Below are 21,355 nucleotides of genomic sequence, written 5' to 3'. Positions count from 1 at the left end.
AAAAAAATACCCCTCGTCCCACAACTATAACTAACTAACTAAGATTGTCCCAAAGAAGAAGAAAAAAAAAAACTTGACTGGAGAAACTTTTTATCTCAATTTAGAAAAATAAAAATTCTACTTTTCTGCCAACTATTTTTTTTTCCTTTTTTTTTTGTTTTTTTTTTAAATATGTAGACACGGAGGCTTATCAACCCATGAAAGTCAACAGAAGACTCAGCTCCACTTCCTGGCACCCGTCTGTCGTGCTGACTGGCACATTTTGGTTTTTCAATGATGCTTTTAATGAGCTCCTCTCTAAAGACCCTTGGCTGGTGTCAGGCTGTTCAAAGCAACTTTTGGTCAATGCTCTCTCCCCCCTTCTTTCTTTCCCTTTCTCTCTCCCCCTCCCGCCCCTCCCGCCCCTCCCATCTACCTGCAACCTTCTGGAGAACATCCCGCACTTCCTGGTTCCTTCACACCTCTCTGGCTTCCACCCCACGCAACCTGGAACAGACATCTCTTCCCTATCAGATCATCACCTTCCAAGGAAAATACCTCGCGTTTCGGTAAATCAGTTGCCGTTTTGCTTCTCCTCGGTGGTGTCGCCGGGGGGGTCCTTTACTAGTCCTTGTTTTATGACTTCTCTAGAGCTGGCTTGCGTCCCTCCCAAAGAAAGCACTATCTCCTGGCACACCGCCACGCGTCGTTCCGTGAAAACGCCGCTCTAACTTCATTATTTATTAATTCTTATTATTTTCCCAACCCTCCCCAGACTTAGCCACCAAAACTGCCTCTCTCTCTCTGTTCCAGCATAATCCATCTTATTTATTTCAAAAGTTGCTCTTATTTTAAGTTGTTAACTGAACTGCTCCACCGGTCAAGTTAACCATCTCATTTATTCCGTTCTCATGAAAAGGTTAACCCTCGCAGCACACGGTATCCATAACAAGATGCTTTTTTTTTGTTTTGTTTTGTTTTTGATAGACCATGACTGGAAGCTTCCACTATTTCTGGTTTTTGTGTTTTTTTTTGTGTTTTTTTTGTTTTAATAAGAGGCTGGTGCATCCTGCTCTACGGCCCCCAGCCTGCCCATCGCTCAACTCTCTTGAAGACTGACATGCTCAGATGTGTCCGCTGCTCTCGGTTTAATTGCTGGAGGACTCCACTAATCCACAACATTGGAGATACGGGACCTGATGTGAGATGACTCTGCGGCTGGATCAACGTCTCCTGGGAGGGACAAGGAGGAAAAAAGGGTCGGAAGGACAGCAGAGAAATTTATTCGCTTATTGAGTGTACGAGGCAGTGCAAGCCCTTGGCGTGTGTATGTTTACTTCTCTTCTGTCCTGTTCTCACCGTACACTAAATCTGTGGGTGTGTATGTGTGTGTGTGTGTGTGTGTGTATATGTAGGTCTTTGGTTATTCGGGTTTTCTCCCGCGTAAAATTGGAAGTGTCTTGGCAACGTTTCGACGAAGTCTCATTCGTCATCTTCAGGCTTCAGCTTTGTGCTTCTGGGAGCAATGTGTGATTGCAGCTTTTTCTTCCTTTTTAACTGCTAGTGGGGGTTTGAACACATTGCTCCCAGAAGCACGAAGCTGAACCCTGAAGATGACGAATGAGACTTCGTCGAAACGTCGCCAAGACACTTCCAATTTTACGCAGGAGAAAACCCGAATAACCAAAGACCTACATACAAACACCCGCGAAAACCTCAGAAAATAAATATATATATATATGTATGTTCCAGCATAACTCTGGAACGCCTTGAAATTTCAACCAGATTTGGTACACAGATGACTTACTCTCTGGAAAAAAATACTGTGGGGGTAAGACACCCCTAACACCCCTCTGGGTGTGTGTTCTGTTAAGATACAGCCTGTTGTGCCTTAAAATGGCTTCTACTGTACTGCCTTAAAATGGCTTCTACTGTGCAGCACAGTGGAGTTGCCATCGTAACAGCTTCACAGTACTGGGGCTCCCTCTGGTAAGGGGAAAAATCCAACATTAGAAATTATGTTTGGTCCGGACATTTTCAACAAGGTTTTGATTATTCCTGAGGACAAACGTATGGCCATGATCAATAAAACATTACTACAACTCAGCCTGCCTGCACCACTGCGAGACCGACATGACATACTTCACACAGATTACATACGAGAAAAGGACTACAATGTTGAATAACGTAGTGCATATATCGCGGACAAGAAGTCCCTTCTAAATCAAGATCAGAAAAAAGCATGATTGTGGATCATGCAAAAAACAAATGATCATGGATCAGCTAGCAAAAAGACAAGGTGATATCAGTTTACGTGATGCTCCTGGGGGCACAGGGGAAACATTTTTAACCAAATTCTCACCAAAATCAGGGCCCAGGGTGAAGTTGCTCTTCCTGTTTAATACAGGATTGGGATAATAAATACCCAGGCAACGCCGGGTTATCAGCTAGTAAATAATTTCAATCATGTTTCCAAAAGAAAGAGATTTCAACATGAGAGTGATTTCTGCTCTAACATTTTCAAGGCAGAACTCCTTGGGTTCCAGCAAAACTGTCTTCTTGCTCAAGGTTACTATTCTCCCTTCAAAAATGAAAAAGACTTCTCAGTTCTGAAATCAGGAGCGTTGCAAAAACCGAACACCTCGGAATAATCCCACGTTACTCCCTGGATCAGGGGTGTCAAACTCAATTTCAGTGAGGGTTGTGTTTGACCTCGGGGGGCCGGGGGATGGGGGGGGCATGGCCAGGGTGAGCATGGCATGATGCCACTCGTGTCGGGGGCACCTGTGGTGGCCCGAGAGCTCCACCAGAGAAAACGGGCTCCCGAGCTCTGTTTTGACTGCGACGGCCTCCTGCAACCCTCCGCCAGTAAAAATGGAGCTCGGGAAAGCCACAGGCAGACCTCCCAAGCTCCGTTTTTTACTGGCAGAGACACCGTGGGCAGACCTTCACTGTTTCCAGGGCGGGCCCGCGGGCCAGATCCGGCCCATGGGGCCTTGAGCTTGACACCCCTGCCCTGGGGATCCTTACCTTCCACCAGTTTTAAAGATGAGATCAGCATTAGGGGCTCCCTTAGGATGCTGGTACCGAGGTCGCCGTTCTCGGTTTGTATTGGCTGGAGCCGGCCGCTGAGCCAAGGATTGCATCATTTCTGCAGATGAAAATTATATATATATATATATAGATATAGATATATAGATATATAGATATATATATATATATGTATATATATATATATATATAGATATAGATATATAGATATATAGATATATATATATATATTTTTTAAAGAAATAAACTGAAAGGGGAGGGAGAGCACGGTCCGTTCTGAATTAAAAAGAGCGCCAGGGATGTTTCTAGCAAGTATCAGAAGTCCCCCAATTCCCTCAATGAATGAATCCTTGTCACTGGATGAGCGATGAAAGACTTCTCGGGGGCAGAAATTTGCAATGTTCGAGGTGGGAGAGGAGATCTCAGTGGCGTGTGTAACCATCATGACCAAGAACCCGTTTCCAGTGCAAGGACAGGCTGGCGCTTTCTCCATTGTAATTTTGAACGGTCACTAAATGAATGGTTGCAAGCCGAGAACTAACATTATAAAGCAGTGGCGACTAACCTTTTCCCGACCAAGTGTCCCAAAGAGCTGCTAAACCCCCAAAACGCAATGTGCGTGTGGGCTCCACACACGCACCTATGCGTAGGGGCCCCATTCATACACCCCTCCCCCCCCTGTGCATGCACACACACCCTACCCGCGCCCCTCCCCCCCCAGGAATGCATGGCAGAGACCCAAAGACCAGCTGGCCGGCGGGAGGTGCGCACACATACGCAGAACTGAACTGGGGTGACCGCTCAAAATGCCATCAGAGGGCGCAGCGTGGAACCTCTGGCACACGTGCCATAGGTTCGTCATCACAGTTATAAAGCTTTGAACGGGAGCCTCCCCTACCTTGATAGTCCTCCTGTTCCTGCCGTTCGTTGATGTCCAAGGTTAGCTTTTTCATCCGCATGCGCTCTTCCTGCTCCGCCTGCTGCTGGTTCCAGTGGTTCGCGGCCAGTTGAGAGGACATCGGCACGTTTAGGATTTTAAACTGAAAGAGCAGAAGCCGGTCTAAGAATCCAAAGAAAGGAAGATGTTCCTGACTGAACGTCGCCTTACAGGGCAAGGGGAAGGGAACCCGGGAATTATTCTGTCATTGGCACCACCGACTTGGTATGTCACAGGTCCAGGGTATTTTTGAGAAATGTATTTGAAATGTGCAAATAGCTGCGCGGTGGCCTGGAGGTGAAGACGCACAGCCTCCAGCTCGGGAAGCTGAAAGTTCAATCCTAAACAACAGGAGATGGTTTCTCGATCACGGTGGAAAAAGAAAATATTTGCTGTGAACTCCACGTAGGCATCGGGAAGGGCATTCGGCCAGTAAATGCTCAGCTCCACCCTGTTGCTCTGACTCTACCTCAAATTAAGGAATTTATACAGGGTTGTAAAAAAAGGGGAGGATGGAATGTGTGACTAAGAGTACAAAAATCAGTCTCTTTAATTCCACCTGATTGGATGGAACGGAGGCTCATCTGGGACAACCAATCAACACCTACTTTCCTCTAACAGACAAATAAATACAGTATATATTAGGGAGCACTGACAACCCCATTCTTCAAAATAATTCCTTTGGAAATTAACCCCACTAATTGTAAATAAAACTACTACTTTTCCACTGAAAAACTGGGAATGGCGGGAGAAAAAAGAGGCCACGATTTTCTTGTTGTACAAAAAACTACAATATTAGGTATTGATAAAGAAGAATATTTGTATTTTGGGATTGAAATGAGGAGTCCTTGGTGCTCAATGAGCCTGGCTGTTTTCTTGCAGATGTCTCATGACCCAACTAGGTAACATTCTCAGTGCTAGAAGGCACTGAGGGAGGGAGGGAGGGAGGGAGGAGGACGAGGAGAAGGAGGAGGACTGTAGGGTCTTTGGTGCTCTCTGAGTTTGGTTATTTTCTTGTAAACGTTTCATTATCCAACTGCGTAACATCATCAGTGCTGTTGTTATCTAGTTTGGGGAATGAAATGTCTGCAAGGAAACCACCAAGCTCAGAGAGCACCAAGGACCCCCCTCAAAAGATCAGGTATCCACATCATGCAAGAGTCACGGTGGCGCAGTGGTTAGAGTGCTACTTCTGCTGATCGCCGCCTGCCTGCAGTTTGGCAGTTCGAATCTCACCAGGACTCAACCTTCCATCCTTCTGAGGTCGGTAAAATGAGGGCCCAGAGAGGCTGACTCTGTAAACTGCTTAGAAAGGGCTGTAAAGCACTTGAAGCGGTATGGAAGTCTAAGTGCTGTTGGGAAGGAAGGAAGGAAGGAAGGAAGGAAGGAAGGAAGGAAGGAAGGAAGGAAGGAAGGAAGGAAGGAAGGAAGGAAGGAAGGAAGGAAGGAAGGAAGGAAGGAAGGAAGGAAGGAAGGAAGGAGCAAGTTGTGGTGGTACAGTGGTTAGAATGTAGTATTGCAGGCTAACTCACTGCTCACTGTCAGCAGTTCCTGACTGGCTCCAGGTTGACTCAGCCTTCCATCCTTCCGAGGTGGGTAAAATGAGGACCCAGATTGTTGGGGGCAAGAGGCTGCCTCTGTAAACCGCTTAGAGAGGGCGCTGAGAAGCGGTATATAAGTCCTAAGTGCTATTGCTATTAACCTGAAATGTCAAGAGGATAAAAGCAACCAGGGCGTTCCTTCACCTGCTGCTTGTTGCCTTTCCGCGTCAGCATGACGAAAGGCATGGTGTCTCCGGATTCAGACTCCCCCTCCCCGCCCCCGAGGGGAGGGCCTTTCTTCAGCTGGCTCTTGAGGTGCAAAGGGATGGCCACGTCTAACTGGTGCACTTTCACCGACTCTCCACTTCTTTGCTGCAAGGGAAGCAAGAAAAGATCTACACCAGCGGTTCTCAACCTTTATAGTGCTGCAACCCCTTTAATACAATTCCCCACGATGTGGCAACCTCAACTGTAAAATTATTTTCGTTTTGAATTTATCGCGCCTGAAGCCGTCTTGGCTAGCGATCTGAACTGCTTGCGATTGCCTTGAGGACGGAGGCATTAAAGCGGAGACTCCTCCCCTATTAAGTTTATCGCGCCTGAAGCCGGATTAGGCTAGCAATTGGGAGTGATTGCAGCTGGCTTGAGAGGGAGACATCAGAGCAAAGATTTCTCTCTTTTTTTAATTCATCGCGCCTGAAGCCGAATTCGGCTAGTGATTTGAAGAGCCTGCAGCTGGCTTGTGGAGTCAACCATTGGAGCGCGATTCTTCGACTCGCAAGTATACTTCCCATATTTCCGATGGTCTTAGGCGACCCCTGGCAAATGGTAATTCGACCCCCAACGGGGTCGCGACCCACAGGTTGAGAACCGTTGATCTAGAGCAAAGCTGACTGAGGAATTCTGGGAGTTGAAATCCAGGCACTGAAAAAGTGACCACACTTCTGACCGTTGCAGCATCTCTGCACTTGCATGATCAAAATCAGCTTGGCAACTGATTCATAGTTATGACGGTTGCTGTCCCGGGGTCACATGATCCCCTTTTGCGACCCCAGATTCACTTAACCGTGTGACCAACTTTAACAACTGCAAGGATCTGCTTAACCGCTGTGTCAAGGAAGGTCATAAAACGGGGCAAAACTTGCTTAACGAATGTCTCGTTTAGCCACAGAAACTTGGGGCTCCATTGTGGTCGTATTTTCGAGGACTACCGGTATTGGCATTCCTCAGATAAGTCCTCAGCTTAACGGCCGCAGCCAAGTTTCAAAAGATGGGAACCGTTCCACTGTTGTTTCTGTTGTGTCTCGTCCAATCTCACCTCAGCCGGGATCTTCTTATCTGCTTCCGAACACGGAAGAAGACATACCTCTCAGCCCCAGCCCTGGCTCCATGCCCAGACAGGCTGAAGAGGAGGAAGTATCTCCAGCCCCCAGCTCTGGCTCCATGCCCAGGCAAATGGAGCAACTAGACCCCTCCCCCTCCTCCACAGCATGTGAGCCTGAGGGAGGTCAATTGCCAACAGCTGCAGACTGGAGTGACCCTCGCGTCAGAAGACTTGATAGGCAGAGGCAACAGAAGGAAGGGAGGGGCAGGCCTGGATAAGTGCTGAGTCATGGAGCCACACCACATGGCCTATATAAAGGACCTGCTTTCTGGCATTCTCTGAGTCAGGCAAAGTCTAAACATATCTTGCTAAAGTCACTTTCTGGTCTCCTGCCTGCCTTGAGGACTTTGCTAGGACTTTGGCAGAGCTGCAGAGGCAAGCCTGATTCGGATTTCCCTGACCCGGCCGTCAGCGGAGGAGTGGGACACGACAGTTTCAAGGAAGCAGGGAGTTGTGTGAAACGTGACCCTTTGCACGAGTGTATTAAAAATCAATCCGTACCTGTAAATTTTCCAGCATCATTTTATCCAATGCCTGAATAAAATCTTCATCTTCCGCACAGGGGACGCGTTTCAGCCCACCTCCTTTGATCATTACTTCCTGATATATATATATATATTAAAAAAAGAGGATGAAAAAGAAAAAACACCACCATTATGGGGTTGTTGTTTTTTTTTGTTGTTTTTTCTGCCAAATAGAGAAGGCCAACAGATTGGATTTCTTCCATGAAGAAATGGCTCTCTATGGAGATTCTCGGCCATCCAGATCATGGATTTCATTTCCAGTCTTAGTCATGGACTGTAATTGTTATTATTATTTTTTTAAATCCAATTCAGGATTCATTTTTCCTCTCAAAACTAATTTTGGCACAGTCTATTTTGGCACTAAGTGTTGTCTTTTTATAAAATATATATACATATACCGTGTTCTCTTCATCCGTTTCATTCTCCTTATTAGAGTCAGTAAGATAATCGGTATTTTCTTCCTCTTCCTCTTCTCCTTCGTCATCATCATTCTCCGACCCCTCCTGAAAAGATCAAGAGTACAGCCCAAAGTCTCATTTTAAGGTGAGTTACGCCAATTACCATCTTCAAAGCCTTTGTGCACAAGCTTTGCTGAGTTTACCGGTAATCTAAGAACTATTAAAACTAAGGAGGAATTTCCTGACAGTTAGAACAATTGATCAGTGGAACTCCTTGCCTTCAGAAGTTGTGGGTGCTCCCACACTGGAAGTTTTTAAGAAGAGATTGGATAACCATTTGTCTGAAGTGGTGTAGGGTTTCTTGCCTAAGCAGGGGGTTGGACTAGAAGACCTCCAAGGTCCCTTCCAACTGTGTTGTGTTGTTCTGTTCTGTTGTCTATTCTATTCTACCACTATTCTATTCTATATTATTTTCTCTATTTTATTCTGAAGTCTATTCTATTCTGAAGTCTATTCTATATTATTTTCTCTATTCTATTCTATTCTGAATTCTATTCTATATTTTCTTCTCTACTCTATTCTATTCTGAATTCTATTCTATTCTGTTCTGAATTCTATTCTATATTATTTTCTCCTATTCTATTCTATTCTATTCTGAATTCTATTCTATATTATTTTCTCTTTTTTATTCTATTCTCAATTCTATTCTATTCTATATTTTTCCTACCCTACCCTACCCTATCCTAAATTCTATTCTGTTCTGTTCTCTTCTATTCTATTAACGCTATTTTGGCAATTGTTTCAGAGCTATTTCAAAATTCACTCTGAAGTTAATCATCTTGTCCAGTTGTTCCTGACATGAAAAAGAAGAAGGGATGAGATTCTAATGAAATCTGCGTACAATGAATCACAGAATCACAACATTACCGATAGTCTCAACTGGATTTCAGAAGTTACCCTTCGACAATATTCTATTTAGTAAATTATCACAGCTGGGAACAGAGTCACCCTCGGATATGGTTAAAGATGGCAGCCAGATGGTGCAAACAAATTCCCACCTTCTTCGCAAGTGGCCCTGGATGATGATTATTTTTTTTAACTATATCCTGTGAAGACTCTGGGGAGGGATGAACATGGCCTGCCCTTCCTGGCTTGCCCAAGTTATATATAAAACTTCTCCTCAGTTGTGTTGAGTTGTAGGCTTTAAGCATAACAGATACTTGTTTGTGAATTGGGAGCAGTTGGCCAAGAGGTCTACCAGCCACTCCTCCAAACTCTGCTCAAGAAAGTTAGGAGCAGAGAGAATCACCTCCTCCTCTGGGTCGTTTATTTCGCTTTCATTTCCAGATTGTTCTTCGATCTCTACTCCGCCTTCCTCTTCGTCCTCATCCTCCTCCAGGTTCTCTCCTTCAGGCATGGAATCCTTAGAGTCTTTGTCGTTCATAAGACCTAAGGGGGTGGGGGAAGGAAGAAGAAAAAAAAATATGTGGGTTTTTTTTTTTAAATTAAAAGTTTTACAAAGAGCAGAAAAATGAAACATAGACCTATAAAGAGACAGACGGAGGGATGGAGAAAGAGGGAGGGAAAGAGAGAGAGAGAGAGAGAGAGAGAGAGAGAAAGAAAGAAAGAAAGAAAGAAAGAAAGAAAGAAAGAAAGAAAGAAAGAGGGAGAAAGAAGGAGAAAGAAGGAGAAAGGGAAAGACAAAAGAAGAGAGAGAAAAAAAACGGAAGGAAGGAAGGAAGGAAGGAAGGGGAAGGAAGGGAAGTGAGTGAGTAAGGAAGGAAGGAAGGAAGAAAAGAAAAGAAAGAAAAAGTTTTCAATTTACTTTGCAGTAAGTACAATTACAAAATAATTTCTTACTCGATTACAAACTTACAAACAAACAAAAAAAACCTTTTTTTTCTAGTTCCGCAGAGGTTTTTACCCCATAATCAAAATCATAAATCCTTTTTCTATTTCAGGCAAAAAAGTCTATAATAGGTTTTCAGGATAGCCATATAAATGTAGGGGTTTTTTTTTCCCTCTGGCGAAAAAAAAAAAAGTTAATTTAACCCTCTCTATAATCTCCATCATTCCTCCATTGTGGCTTCTGTCAAACCTTGTCACTTTTGAGTGCATTAATAGCCTCACTGCAGTTGTCCGTAATTTTTTTTCCCCTACTTCCCTGTCCTTAGTCTGTGGAGACTAAGAAAAGTCTCTGGCTTCAGTTGTAAGAACAAGAAACGACGATGAAGGCAGGCATTTAAAAAAAAATAAAAATCCTAAAATTAGGATCTGGCTTAATTACAAGGAGGTTGGCAGCATTGAAATCAATGGGATCGTACCCTGAGCTACACTAGACTGCATAGTTTGAGATCACTGCCATACTGAGTATGGGGGGGGGGAGTGTTTGAAGAGGGCAAATGAATAGGTAACAACAAAAAAGGAAACGTTATCGCTGGGGATATGTTTTTTATCTACAGCCACAATTTGCCTTCTGATTACTCAAATTATGCACTGGAGGGAAGGACAAGAAACAATGGATGGAAACTAATCAAGGAGAGAAGCAACCTAAAATTAAGGAGAAACTTCTTCACAATTAGAACAATTAATCAGCGGAACAGCTTGCCACCAGAAGTCATGAATGCTGCAACACTGGAAGTTTTTAAGAAGAGGTTGGATAACCATTTCCCTGAAGCGGTGTAGGGTTTCCTGCCTGAGCAGGGGGTTGGACTAGAAATTATTCTATTCTAAATCCATCCTTTTGCCTCCTGCATTATGAAAGAATCGAAACAAATATCCGCTATTATACGTCACACCCTTGTTATTATTCTAAATCTCCTCAACCTTCTTATTAGACTAACAGTGTTCCCACCATCTATGAAGGACGTTCCTCGTTGTAAAAAATAAAGGCAATCCTTATGATTTATATTGATATATTGACCATCAATTGTGTTGTGAATGTTGTACCTTGATGAACGTATCTTTTCTTTTATGTACACTGAGAGCATATGCACCAGGACAAATTCCTTGTGTGTCCAATCACACTTGGCCAATAAAAATTCTATTCTATTCTATTCTATTCTATTCTATTCTATTCTATTCTATTCTATTCTATTCTATTCTAAAGAAAAGTAAAATCAAAATACCAAGAGGAATTCTAGATGAATTCAATCTGATTTCTGTGGACCGCCATGCATTTTTCACAATGCTCATGCTTTCCAATGGGAGTCTAGAACAGGGGTCTCCAACCTTGGCAACTTAAAGCCTGGCGGACTTCAACTCCCAGAATCCCCCAGCCAGCAAAGCTGGCTGGGGAATTCTGGGAGTTATTATTATTATTATTTATTCGATTTTTATACCGCCCTTCTCCCGAAGGACAGCCAAAAGTAAAAACAGACAATACAATATACAATTAAAATACAAATTTAAAAACTTATTTTATAATTGGCCTAAAAAAACTTTAAAATATATAAAACTAAAACCCCTTAAAATTAATAATAGAAAATTTAAAATCAATAAAATTTAAGCCAGCCCCGCACAAATGAAAAGATGTGTCTTCAGTTCGCGGCGGAAGGTCCGAAGGTCAGGTATTTGGCGTAAACCCGAGGGAAGTTCGTTCCAGAGTGTGAGCCCCACAGAGAAGGACCTTCCTGGGGCCGCCAGCCGACATTGCTTGGCGGACGGCACCCTGAGAAGTCCCTCTCTGTGAGAGCGTACGGGTCGGTGGGAGGCATGCGGTAACAGCAGGCGGTCCCGTAAGTACCCAGGCCCTAAGCCATTGAGCGCTTTAAAGGTAGTGACCAAAAACTTAAAGTGCACTCGAAAGGCCACAGGTAGCCAGTGCAGTCTGCGCAGGAGCGGTGTTACATGGGAGTTACGCGAAGCTCCCTCTATCACCCGCGCAGCTGCATTCTGGACTAACTGAAGCCTCCAAGTGCACCTCAAGGGGAGCCCCATGTAGAGAGCATTACAATAATCCAAGCGAGAGGTAACGAGCGCATGAGTGACTGTGCACAAGGCATCCCGATCAAAGAAGGGGCGCAACTGCTGAACCAGGCGAACCTGGTGGAAGGCCCTCCTGGAGACGGCCGTCAAATGATCTTCAAACGACAGCCGTTCATCCAGGAGAACACCCAAGTTGTGCACTCCCTCCTTTGGGGCCAGTAACTCGCCTCCAACAGTCAGCCGCGGCTGCAGCTGACTGAATCGGGGTGCCGGCATCCACAGCCACTCCGTCTTGGAGGGATTAAGCTTGAGCCTGTTTCTCCCCATCCAGACCCGTATGGCTTCCAAACACCGGGACAGCACTTCAACAGCTTCACTGGGGTGGCCCGGGGTGGAAAAGTACAGCTGGGTGTCATCAGCGTACAGCTGGTATCTCACCCCAAAGCCACTGATGATCTCACCCAACGGCTTCATATAGATGTTGAACAGAAGGGGCGAGAGGATCGACCCCTGCGGCACCCAACAAGTGAGGTCCCTCGCGGTCGACCTCTGCCCCCGTCAACACCGTCTGCGACCGGTCAGAGAGATAGGAGGAGAACCACCGATACACGGTGCCTCCCACTCCCAATCCCCCCAACCGGCGCAGCAAGATACCATGGTCGATGGTATCAAAAGCCGCTGAGAGGTCTAATAGGACCAGGGCAGAGGAATAACCCCTGTCCCTGGCCCTCCAGAGATCATCCACCAATGCGACCAAATTTGAAGTCCGCCAGGCTTCAAGTTGCCAAGGTTGGAGACCCCTGGTTTAGAATCTTCCAGAGGATTAGGCCAAGATGAATGGACTGCAGCAGCTGTTGTGCCTCGCCCGCCCTTCTCTCCTCAGCCGGGCCCCTCCCATCTCCTGCTATCCGATTCAGAGTCTGATAATGAAGAGGAACGGCCTGGCCTCCAGCCCCCAGCCCTGGCACCATGCCCGGACAGAATGAGCAAACAAACCTCCCTCCTACAGCATGTGAGCACGTGCTAGAAGTGCCGGCAGCAGAGCAGGAGTACGAAAGGTGGGCAGATCCCTGCTTCCGGAGAATGGAGAGGCGACGTCAGCAAAAGGAAGGGAGGGACAGGCCTGGATAAGTGCTGAGTCATGGAGCCACACCCCATGGCCTATATAAAGGATCTGCTTTTTGGGCATTCCTTGAGTCAAGCAAAGTCTCATCTGGTTGCTGAAGTCACACCTTGGATTCCTGCCTGCCCTGAGAACTCTGACAGGACTTTGGCAAAGCTGCAGAGGCTTCGTGGCCACGCTTGATACAGACTTCCCAGACCCGGCCGTCAGAGGAGGAGTGGGACACGACAGCAGCTCTTTTGGGAAAAGTGGAACAATCTTCCTTCTCCTTTGGTGGTTTTTCAAGATTTCTCAAAGGAAATCCCTAAAGGCTTGGCCGGTTTCTCCACCTCTGGAGATTCAAAGCTTATTATTGGAAGTAAAGACATATAGTCCTTAAAATGGTTCTTAGAGTCTCATTTCTTCGTTCTGCCCCTTTTCCACAATCCTACACAGGTAATCCTCGACTTATAACCACAATTGTACCCAAACTTTCTGTTGCCCAGGGAAACACCTGTTTAAGTGAGTTTTGGCCCGTTTTACGACCTTTCTTGCCACGGTTGTTCAGTGAATCAATGCACTTGTTACGCTAGCAACCTGGTGGTGAAGCGAATCTAGCTTCCCCACTGTCAAGAAGCGGATCACGTGACCAGAGGTGGAATTCAGCCGGTTTGGGCAAACCGGTAGCACAGATGATCATTGGCCCCGCCCACTTGCCCCTACTCGATCCTGTCCTTTATTTCCTGCTTTCTAGCTCATCTCAATCACGCCGCATAGCTGGTTTCCCCACCCCCCTCGCTGTTCTATTTACCGTTGCTGACTTGGAAGGTAAGCAGCTGAGCTTCCGAACGCCCCATTTTCAGCGCTGTGTGCAAGCGCCCTAGGCGGGCGCAAAGCACACGCTCACCGAACCGGTTGTTAAACCGGCAGCATTCCACCACTGCACGTGACCCCCACGGACACTGTGACCGTCGTAAATATGAGTCAGTTGCCAACTGTCTGGATTTTGATTGCGTGACCCTGGGGAGACTGCAACGGTCGTAAGAATGAAAAACAAGTCTTTTCCCTCCCTCCCCCCAGTGTTGTCGTAACTTCGAATGGTCACTAATTGAACTGTTGTTAAGTCGAAAACTACCTGTGGTGGAATATATATCTTCTTCATGAAGGAGATGATGATGAAGAGGAAGAAATTGGACTGAGGGCCATTATTTATTAAATTGGTACGTTGCCAGATCCATATAGTTTCACAGCAGCTTATTTTAGCATCAATTAAGCACTTCCTACCTCACTTACGGAGAGAAGAGGAAAATTTATACCCACTTACCCGGACACCAGAGGTGGGTTTCAGCCAGTTCTGAACGGTTCTTGAGAACCGGTAGTGGAAATTTTGAGTAGTTTGGAGAATCGGTAACTACCACCTCTGCCTGGCCCCGCCCCCAATCTATTCGCTGCTTCCCAATCTCCCACCTGATCAGCTAGAAGGAAAAAATCAGGGCTGGCTTTTCAGCTGGGAGATCGCTTGGCAAAGCAGAAGAAGAAGAAAAAGTAGAAGGAGGAGGAGGAGGAGGAGGAGGAGGAGGAGGAGGAGGAGGAGGAGGAGGAGGAGGAGGAGGGGGAGATGACGACAAGATGCTATCGCTTTAAACTGACAAGCCAAGAAGCAGCTGCTGGAAGGAGGTTTTTACTTGCAGAAGCAAAGTGACATTCAGCAGCTCGTTTCTGGGTCAGCTGAACAACAAACTGGATAAGAGGAGGGATTCTTATATGGTTCTATGTTTTTGTGGTTTGTGCAACATGGGCTTTGGGTTTCTAAAAAGATTTGGGCGATTTGCATTGTGAAATATCCTGTCTTGAATGAGTTTTCTGCCTGCTTGTAAATGGAGCCGAACTTCCGGCTTCCACTTTCTATTATCTCTAAGCTCCGCTAGCCGTTTTCTTCTTACAAAGTTTCCTTTATGCAGCTGGCAGGAATGTGGAATGAGCCTCAGGCAGGTTCCTTTGTTAGCAGCTTGATTTTTCCTTGCTTTTCTGGGAGCCTTTTCTTATGAGTAATATCTTATTTGGGGAAATGAAGAGGGGGGAGTTTGATTCCTTCCCAGAGCAGGTTAGTGGGGTGGGGAGAGAATGGGGATTTTGCAGTATCCTTCCCGTCACGCCCACCACGCTACCCCCACCAAGCCACACCCACAGAACCGGTAGTAAAAAAATTTGAAACCTGTTGTGACTCGTCCTTCCTCCTCTCCTCAGCCGGGCCCCTCCTGTCTCCAACCAGGCCTTTTATCAGACTCCGAGTCTGATAATGAAGATGAACGGCCTGTCATGCCTCCAGCCCTCGGCCCTGGCCCCATGCCCAGAGAGGATTCAAGGAGTCAAAGGAGAAGCCCAATAAACCTCACTCATACAGCATGTGTTCCTTTGGCTCAGCCTTCAGAGCAGGAAGCCAGCCAGGTGGTGGAATTACCCAGGCCTACTCCCTCTGACCCCTCCCTTTCCCAGACGCTGACAGCAGATCCAGCTGAAGACAATTCAGGGTGGGTGGACCCTCGCTTCCGGAGATCTGAGAGGCGACGCCAGCAGAAGGAAGGGTGAGGCAGGCCTGGATAAATGCTGAGTCATGGAGCCACACCCCACAGCCTATATAAAGGACCTGCTTTTGGCATTCCAACCTTGAGTCAAGCAAAGTCTTATCTAGTTTGCTGATATCGGACCCTATCGCTGAAGTCACAACTTGGACTCCTGCCTGCCCTGATAAACCTCGAAGGAACTTGGCAAGCTGCAGAGGCTTCGTTGCCAAGTTTGTTACGGACTTCCTTGACTCGTTCGTCGGAGTGGGGGTGGGACACGACAAAACCCACCATTGCCGGAGACATCTCAAATTTTATTAAGAATGCTACCAAAGATACCAAATATATATAAATATATATATATCAAAGTGGGAATTTCAGCTCCCTCTGGCCTCAACATGGCAGCCTTACCTAGTTTGATTAAGAATTCCCTTTCCAGTTCTTGTACCTGCCTCACGGATTCTTCCAAAGAATTGCAAAGTTTTATTTTCGGTCTCAGCAGTTCTAACGTGTCGCTGATCATATAGTCAATGTCTATAGGGAAGAGGTGATCCTTTGTCCATACGTCCAAGCTTTTCTTCCACCAAACATACCTCTGGGGGAGGAGAAAAAAAACACAACACACATACGCACAAACAAAATTATCACCACACGGTAAACCCCCAGCTTCTCCAGTTCGTCGAATCAGTCAGGAATTCCTTTCAGCGAGCGAGTAAATGTTTTTTTTAAAAATGTTGTATAAAACAACAGGTCGCCTCAAATTTATCAGTGGTCATTTGTTAAGAGCGAGAACTGTGCAAAATATTTCCCACTCCCCTTTCTCTGATTCTGACAGTGAGAACAATGAACCAGTGGAATGGCCTGCCACCAGACTTGTGGGTGCTCCATTACTGGAGGTCTTTTAAGAAGAGACTGGACAGCCATTTGTCTGGAATGGTAGAGGGTCTCCTGCTTGAGCAGGGGGCTGGACTAGGAGACCTCCAAGGTCCCTTCCAACTCTTATTTCTGATTCGGTGAAAAGCAACATGATGGCACAGATGTTTCTGCTTATGAATAAATATTAATTAATAATACAGTGGCATGGTTCTTTCCGTTAAGACATTCTCCTTGTTTGTCCGTCTGTAGCACAGATACTCCTGATCTTCCTGAATTGTTATGCCAAGGACTACCTGTATACAGTAAAGGTTGAGATGAAATCCAAAGACTGTTTTATCAAATGCTTTCCTATTCCTCTTGGCTTAATCCGTCTCCTTTCTCCCTCCCTCTTTTCACTTTGACCACTTGATGCAATTACGCCAGGGGTGTCAAATTCAAGGTCCGTGGGCCACATCTGGCCCACAGGGCTGTCCTGGAAACGACCCTCCCAAGGTCCGTTTTTGCTGGCAGAGGGTTGCAGGAGGCAGCCGAAAACAGAGCTCGGGAGCCCACTGGCAGAGTGCTCGGGCCACCACAGATGCCCTGACATGAGTGACGTTGAGTTGCCCCCCCCCCCGAGGTCAAACACAACCCTGATGCGTCCCTCAATGAAATCGAGTTTCTGAATGATGCAATTCTTATCCGGGTCACTTTTGTCCATTTTATTTAGCATGGGAGACAGCATAACACGCGGGAATTGTAAAGCGGGCCGCGTGGTCGGAGGGTTACCCTACCTGAAAGTAGACCAAGAAGCAGTCCAGTTTCCGCTTGCTGGATCCCCTGTCGAAGTACTGCCCGCAGGTGTCCAGGATGGTGCAGACCAGCCTAATTCGAAAAAGGTGTTCGGGGGGGTCCAGGAGACTCGGCGTGCCGTCGGAGTTCACCCCAAACAACGTGAACGAGTACAGAGTCCGAAAGATTACCGCCGATTCGACCATTCTGTAGTTGTACAGCTCGCCGAGGAACTTCGCGCTGCTGATCCTCCGCTGATTAAATTTGGGCTGATTAACCTTCAAAGGAAGGTTGGAGGGGGGCGGAAGCAAAGTTAACGTTCTGTTTAACGAAGAGAGTTGATGAAGAGAGTTATTTGTAGCTCAGGATTGAAATGAGGGGCCCTGGTTCTCTCTGAGCTTGGGGGGTTTTCTTGAAGATGTGTCATTCCCCAGTGTTAGAAGGGAGTGAAGTTTGCAGGGTGGGGAGGAGGAGGAGGAGGAGTGTGGAGTCCTTGAGACTCTCTGAGCGTGGATATTTTCTTGTAGACATTTCGTAACCCAACTAGGGAACATCATCAGTGCTAGAAGGGACTGGGGTTTGCTGTCCGTTTATATACCTCGATGTTACAAACTATTCTAATACGAATTCCAGGTATACTTGTAAAAAAAGAAACAGACATTCTGCAAACTCCGGAACTAAAATAATTAAAATTTATTCTACTAAGCTTTCGTCAGCCATCTGCTGACATTGTCAGAGTATTAAACTACCATTGCAGAGATCTCTGCCTTTATAAGTCATTAGTCAATTTGGCCATTGTGCCTGTGATAGGCCCTTCCAACCGCCTCCCACTTGTAATTAGCTGGGTTGTTTTTGCTGTTGTCATGCTGGTTGATGGAGGCTTAATTCCTACTGTTTCCTCCCTCCTAGCCTGCTTATCTGTGGGAGATGATGTTAGCTTGTCATCCATTGCAATTTGCTGTCTTGTCCATGACCTTGTGGTCGGTGGGCTTGTTTCTCATTAATAGCTTGAGACAGCTCTGGCGGGTTGCTCTGTATTTGGTCAGGGCTGACTATGCCTTCAACAGGCTCACGGGTGAGGGGAGGGTGCCATCGGTCTCTGCTCCCCGATGGGTCTTTCCTGGTGTCTCAACGCCTGGTAGGCCGGTGGGCAGTTCTATATGCCTATTGATGGAATTGTTATTGGCGAACCAGGCTTCTTTTAGTAGGCGTCCTCCTTTAGTCCTACCATGGGCAATAACTTCAGCTTTTTGAAATTTGAATGTGTGACTTAACCTCTATGTTTATATGCAATTGGTCTGTTTGGAATAGGTTTATAAGCAATGGGTCTCACTGCAAACTTCCAAACGGGGATCCTCACTAAGTCAAATCACGATAGTTGACATGAAACTTTTTTTTTTCCTTCCTTAACATACGGGAGCCAACAAGATCAAATCTTTTCTGATTTTCTGTCTATTCGCATCAGCACTACCAAAGAATTTGCCCAGGATGCTACAGAACACCAAGAATGCAGCTATTTGGATCTAAGTTTAAATTTAATTTAAAATCTACTTTGCCTTTTTTTTTTTTTAATAGCGGGAACAACTTTTTAAAGTACTTTACCTCCATCCCTAGTCGAATATCCTCTAGAACTCCGTCCACCACGTGAATGCCAACGTCCTCTTGGTAAAGGACCAGTCCTGCCAGAAGATTGGCTACACAGTGAATGCTGTTATATTTCACGTTCCAAATGTTGATCATACAGCATATCACGTAATCTTTCACTTCGTGGTCGTTCCAAGGCAGTTTGCGCATTTGTCTCAGGACCTAAGCAAAATTGTGAAGAACCATAAATAACTCAAGAGTGTTATTTTGTTTTATAAATAAAAAAAAATCGGATACATACATTTAGTTGGTTGGTTAAGAGTAAAACTTTAATTTCATGTGATTTCTAAAAGAAAGAGGCATCCATTAAACCCAAAGTAAGCCGTGCAATCACGACTGAATAAACTGGCATTATTTATGTTTTATTTATTTATTTATTTATTTATATTTATATTTATTTATTTATATATTATTTATGTTCGAATCCCTAGTGCTGCCGTGTAACGGGGTGAGCTCCCATTACTTGTCCCAGCTTCTGCCAACCTAGCAGTTTTGAAAGCATGTAAAAATGCAAGTAGAAAAAATAGGGACCACCTTTGATGGGAAGGGAACAGCGTTCTGTGTGCCTTTGGCGTTGAGTCATTCCGGCCACATGACCACGGAGACGTCTTCGGACAGCGCTGGCTCTTCGGCTTTGAAACGGAGATGAGCACCGCCCCCTAGAGTGGGGAACGACTAGCACGTATGTGCGAGGGGAACCTTTACCTTTACCTTTATTTATGTTTTATTTACCCTATTTCCCCCAAAATAAGACCTCCCCTGATAATAAGCCCAATCAGGCTTTTGAGCACATGGCAATAAGGCCAAGCGCTTATTTCAGGCTTCAAAAAAATATAAAACAGGGTCTTATTTTTTGGGAAACACGATATTATTTATATTTGTAAATTTATATATATATATTTTATTTGAATTTATATCCCGCCCTTCTCCGAAGACTCAGGGCAACTTACAATGTGTTAAGCAATAGTCTACATCCATTTGTATATTATCTACAAAGTCAACTTTTATTGCCCCCAACAATCTGGGTCCTCATTTTACCTACCTTATAAAGGACGGAAGGCTGAGTCAACCTTGGGCCTGGGGGGACTTGAACTTGCAGTAATTGCAAGCAACTGTGTTAATAACAGACAGACTTAGTCTGCTGTGCCACCAGATTATATTATATATTATTTATATATTGTCAGAAACTGAAGTAAATTGTATAAAGGGATCCTGATCTCTCTGAGGGTAAAATCTGAAGTAAAATTTTGCCGATTGCAACCAACATCTGCTGAATGGAGGCTTAAGGTTTGAGAATTTTCAATAATATTCCAAAACCACCAGACGGTTTTTGACACTCATATTCTCTTATGACCTGTTACCACAATAAATTCCAGATCTAGAGGTACCCTAGGCAAACCCTGCTAGCTACAGGCAATCAATTCAATTCTAAAAATTCAAAAAAACTTTCAAGGAAAGAATTTTTTTTTAAAAAACGTGATGAAACAGTGATTGTTACCAGCTTGCAAACAGCCACTTGTGGCAGGTAGGAATTTTCCACAAATTGTTTAAGGTGCCACAAACAAATAATGTTCAAAAAGCCGGCTTACACTTGGTTTCACTTTAGTGATCATTGCAAGCTTATCTGCAGACCCAGCTTAAGAAATGTTGGTTTAAACCAGGGGTGAAATCCTCCCAGTTCGCACCGGATCGCCCGATCTGGTAGCGATCTTGGCGGCTAGTTCGGCGATCCGGTAGCGATGGTGGAGCAAAGTTCCACCCACCCGCCTGGGTGTTGTTACTTCCTGGTTTTAACCAGGAACTAATGTGTTCATTACCTTCTGCGCATGCGCAGAGCTTTTGTGCATGCGCAGTAGGTCTGCACACACGTGTGAAGCGCACATGCAGCACATACACTTCCAAACTGGTAAGAAAGGTTAGTAAATTTTACCCATGGTTTAAACTATTTATTGAATAACCACGTTGTTTCAGAGAATACACACATTAAACTTAATGCAGGAAAACTTATTTATCGATAAGAAACCCGAGAAGCATTATTTGATCTCTGAATCAACTACGGATTGAATGTTTTCAATTTAAGCTCAATATTTAGTCCGTCATTGTTGAATTTTAAAATATCTGGTTTCCACCTTACAGAACGGGCCAACGGGTCCCTTAAGGATTGCAAAACAGTGAGAAATAAAAATGTTGATCCATGTAATTGCCTAACTTCATCCACCCCAATTCCGTCCCCCTCTCTCTCCGTATGGATCTCGGCTACAGAGGGAGAAAAGCAAGGAACCTTTTCAGTTGTGACTTTGGAGAGGTCCTTGTAGAGCAGCTTCCGAATGTATTCCTGGAGGGGGGGCCGCTTCTTCTTCACCGTTTTCTCCGCTGGGGGAGGGTTACAATAGTAGTAGGCGTTTTCCACCATCGTGACGTAGCGCGCATCAAGGTGCATTGCTTGCTTCTTCCGCATCATTTGCTCCTAGAAACAAGAGGCGAAAACATTCAGGACGGGAAAGCCGCGGTTTTTGGGGCGTTCTGCGAGCGAGACAGCTGGTTTCCAAGTCTGATAGATAAATAAATAAAATTTTAATTAGATCTTGGCTTTGATAAGCCTTGTGGCCATCCTTCCCTAACCAAGTCAGAAGCTTCGGACTATAGATTAATGATTT

The 21,355-nt window shown here is 45.3% G+C and overlaps 1 protein-coding gene across 3 annotated transcripts in view; it reads right to left on the bottom strand.

Annotated features, from left to right (window-relative positions):
* Positions 1-1,004: 1,004 nt before the first annotated feature.
* The window catches only part of UPF2 (UPF2 regulator of nonsense mediated mRNA decay), a 52,586-nt gene continuing 32,235 nt past the window's right edge, over positions 1,005-21,355 (bottom strand). For all 3 annotated transcript variants that reach the window (XM_058190234.1, XM_058190233.1, XM_058190235.1), the window contains 11 exons: positions 20,980-21,165; positions 18,657-18,860; positions 17,057-17,332; positions 15,819-16,002; positions 9,124-9,263; positions 7,815-7,919; positions 7,394-7,492; positions 5,713-5,880; positions 3,929-4,070; positions 3,010-3,130; positions 1,005-1,212 (listed from right to left, as the gene is read on the bottom strand). In XM_058190234.1, the coding sequence (XP_058046217.1) occupies positions 1,203-1,212; positions 3,010-3,130; positions 3,929-4,070; positions 5,713-5,880; positions 7,394-7,492; positions 7,815-7,919; positions 9,124-9,263; positions 15,819-16,002; positions 17,057-17,332; positions 18,657-18,860; positions 20,980-21,165 (1,635 nt within the window). In that variant the 3' untranslated portion in view covers positions 1,005-1,202. The remainder of the gene's footprint in view (positions 1,213-3,009; positions 3,131-3,928; positions 4,071-5,712; positions 5,881-7,393; positions 7,493-7,814; positions 7,920-9,123; positions 9,264-15,818; positions 16,003-17,056; positions 17,333-18,656; positions 18,861-20,979; positions 21,166-21,355) is intronic.

The sequence above is a fragment of the Ahaetulla prasina genome, chromosome 7 (genome assembly GCF_028640845.1).
Source record: "Ahaetulla prasina isolate Xishuangbanna chromosome 7, ASM2864084v1, whole genome shotgun sequence".
Classification (NCBI taxonomy): Eukaryota; Metazoa; Chordata; class Lepidosauria; order Squamata; family Colubridae; genus Ahaetulla; species Ahaetulla prasina.
This window is presented reverse-complemented; position numbering and strand designations above follow the sequence as displayed.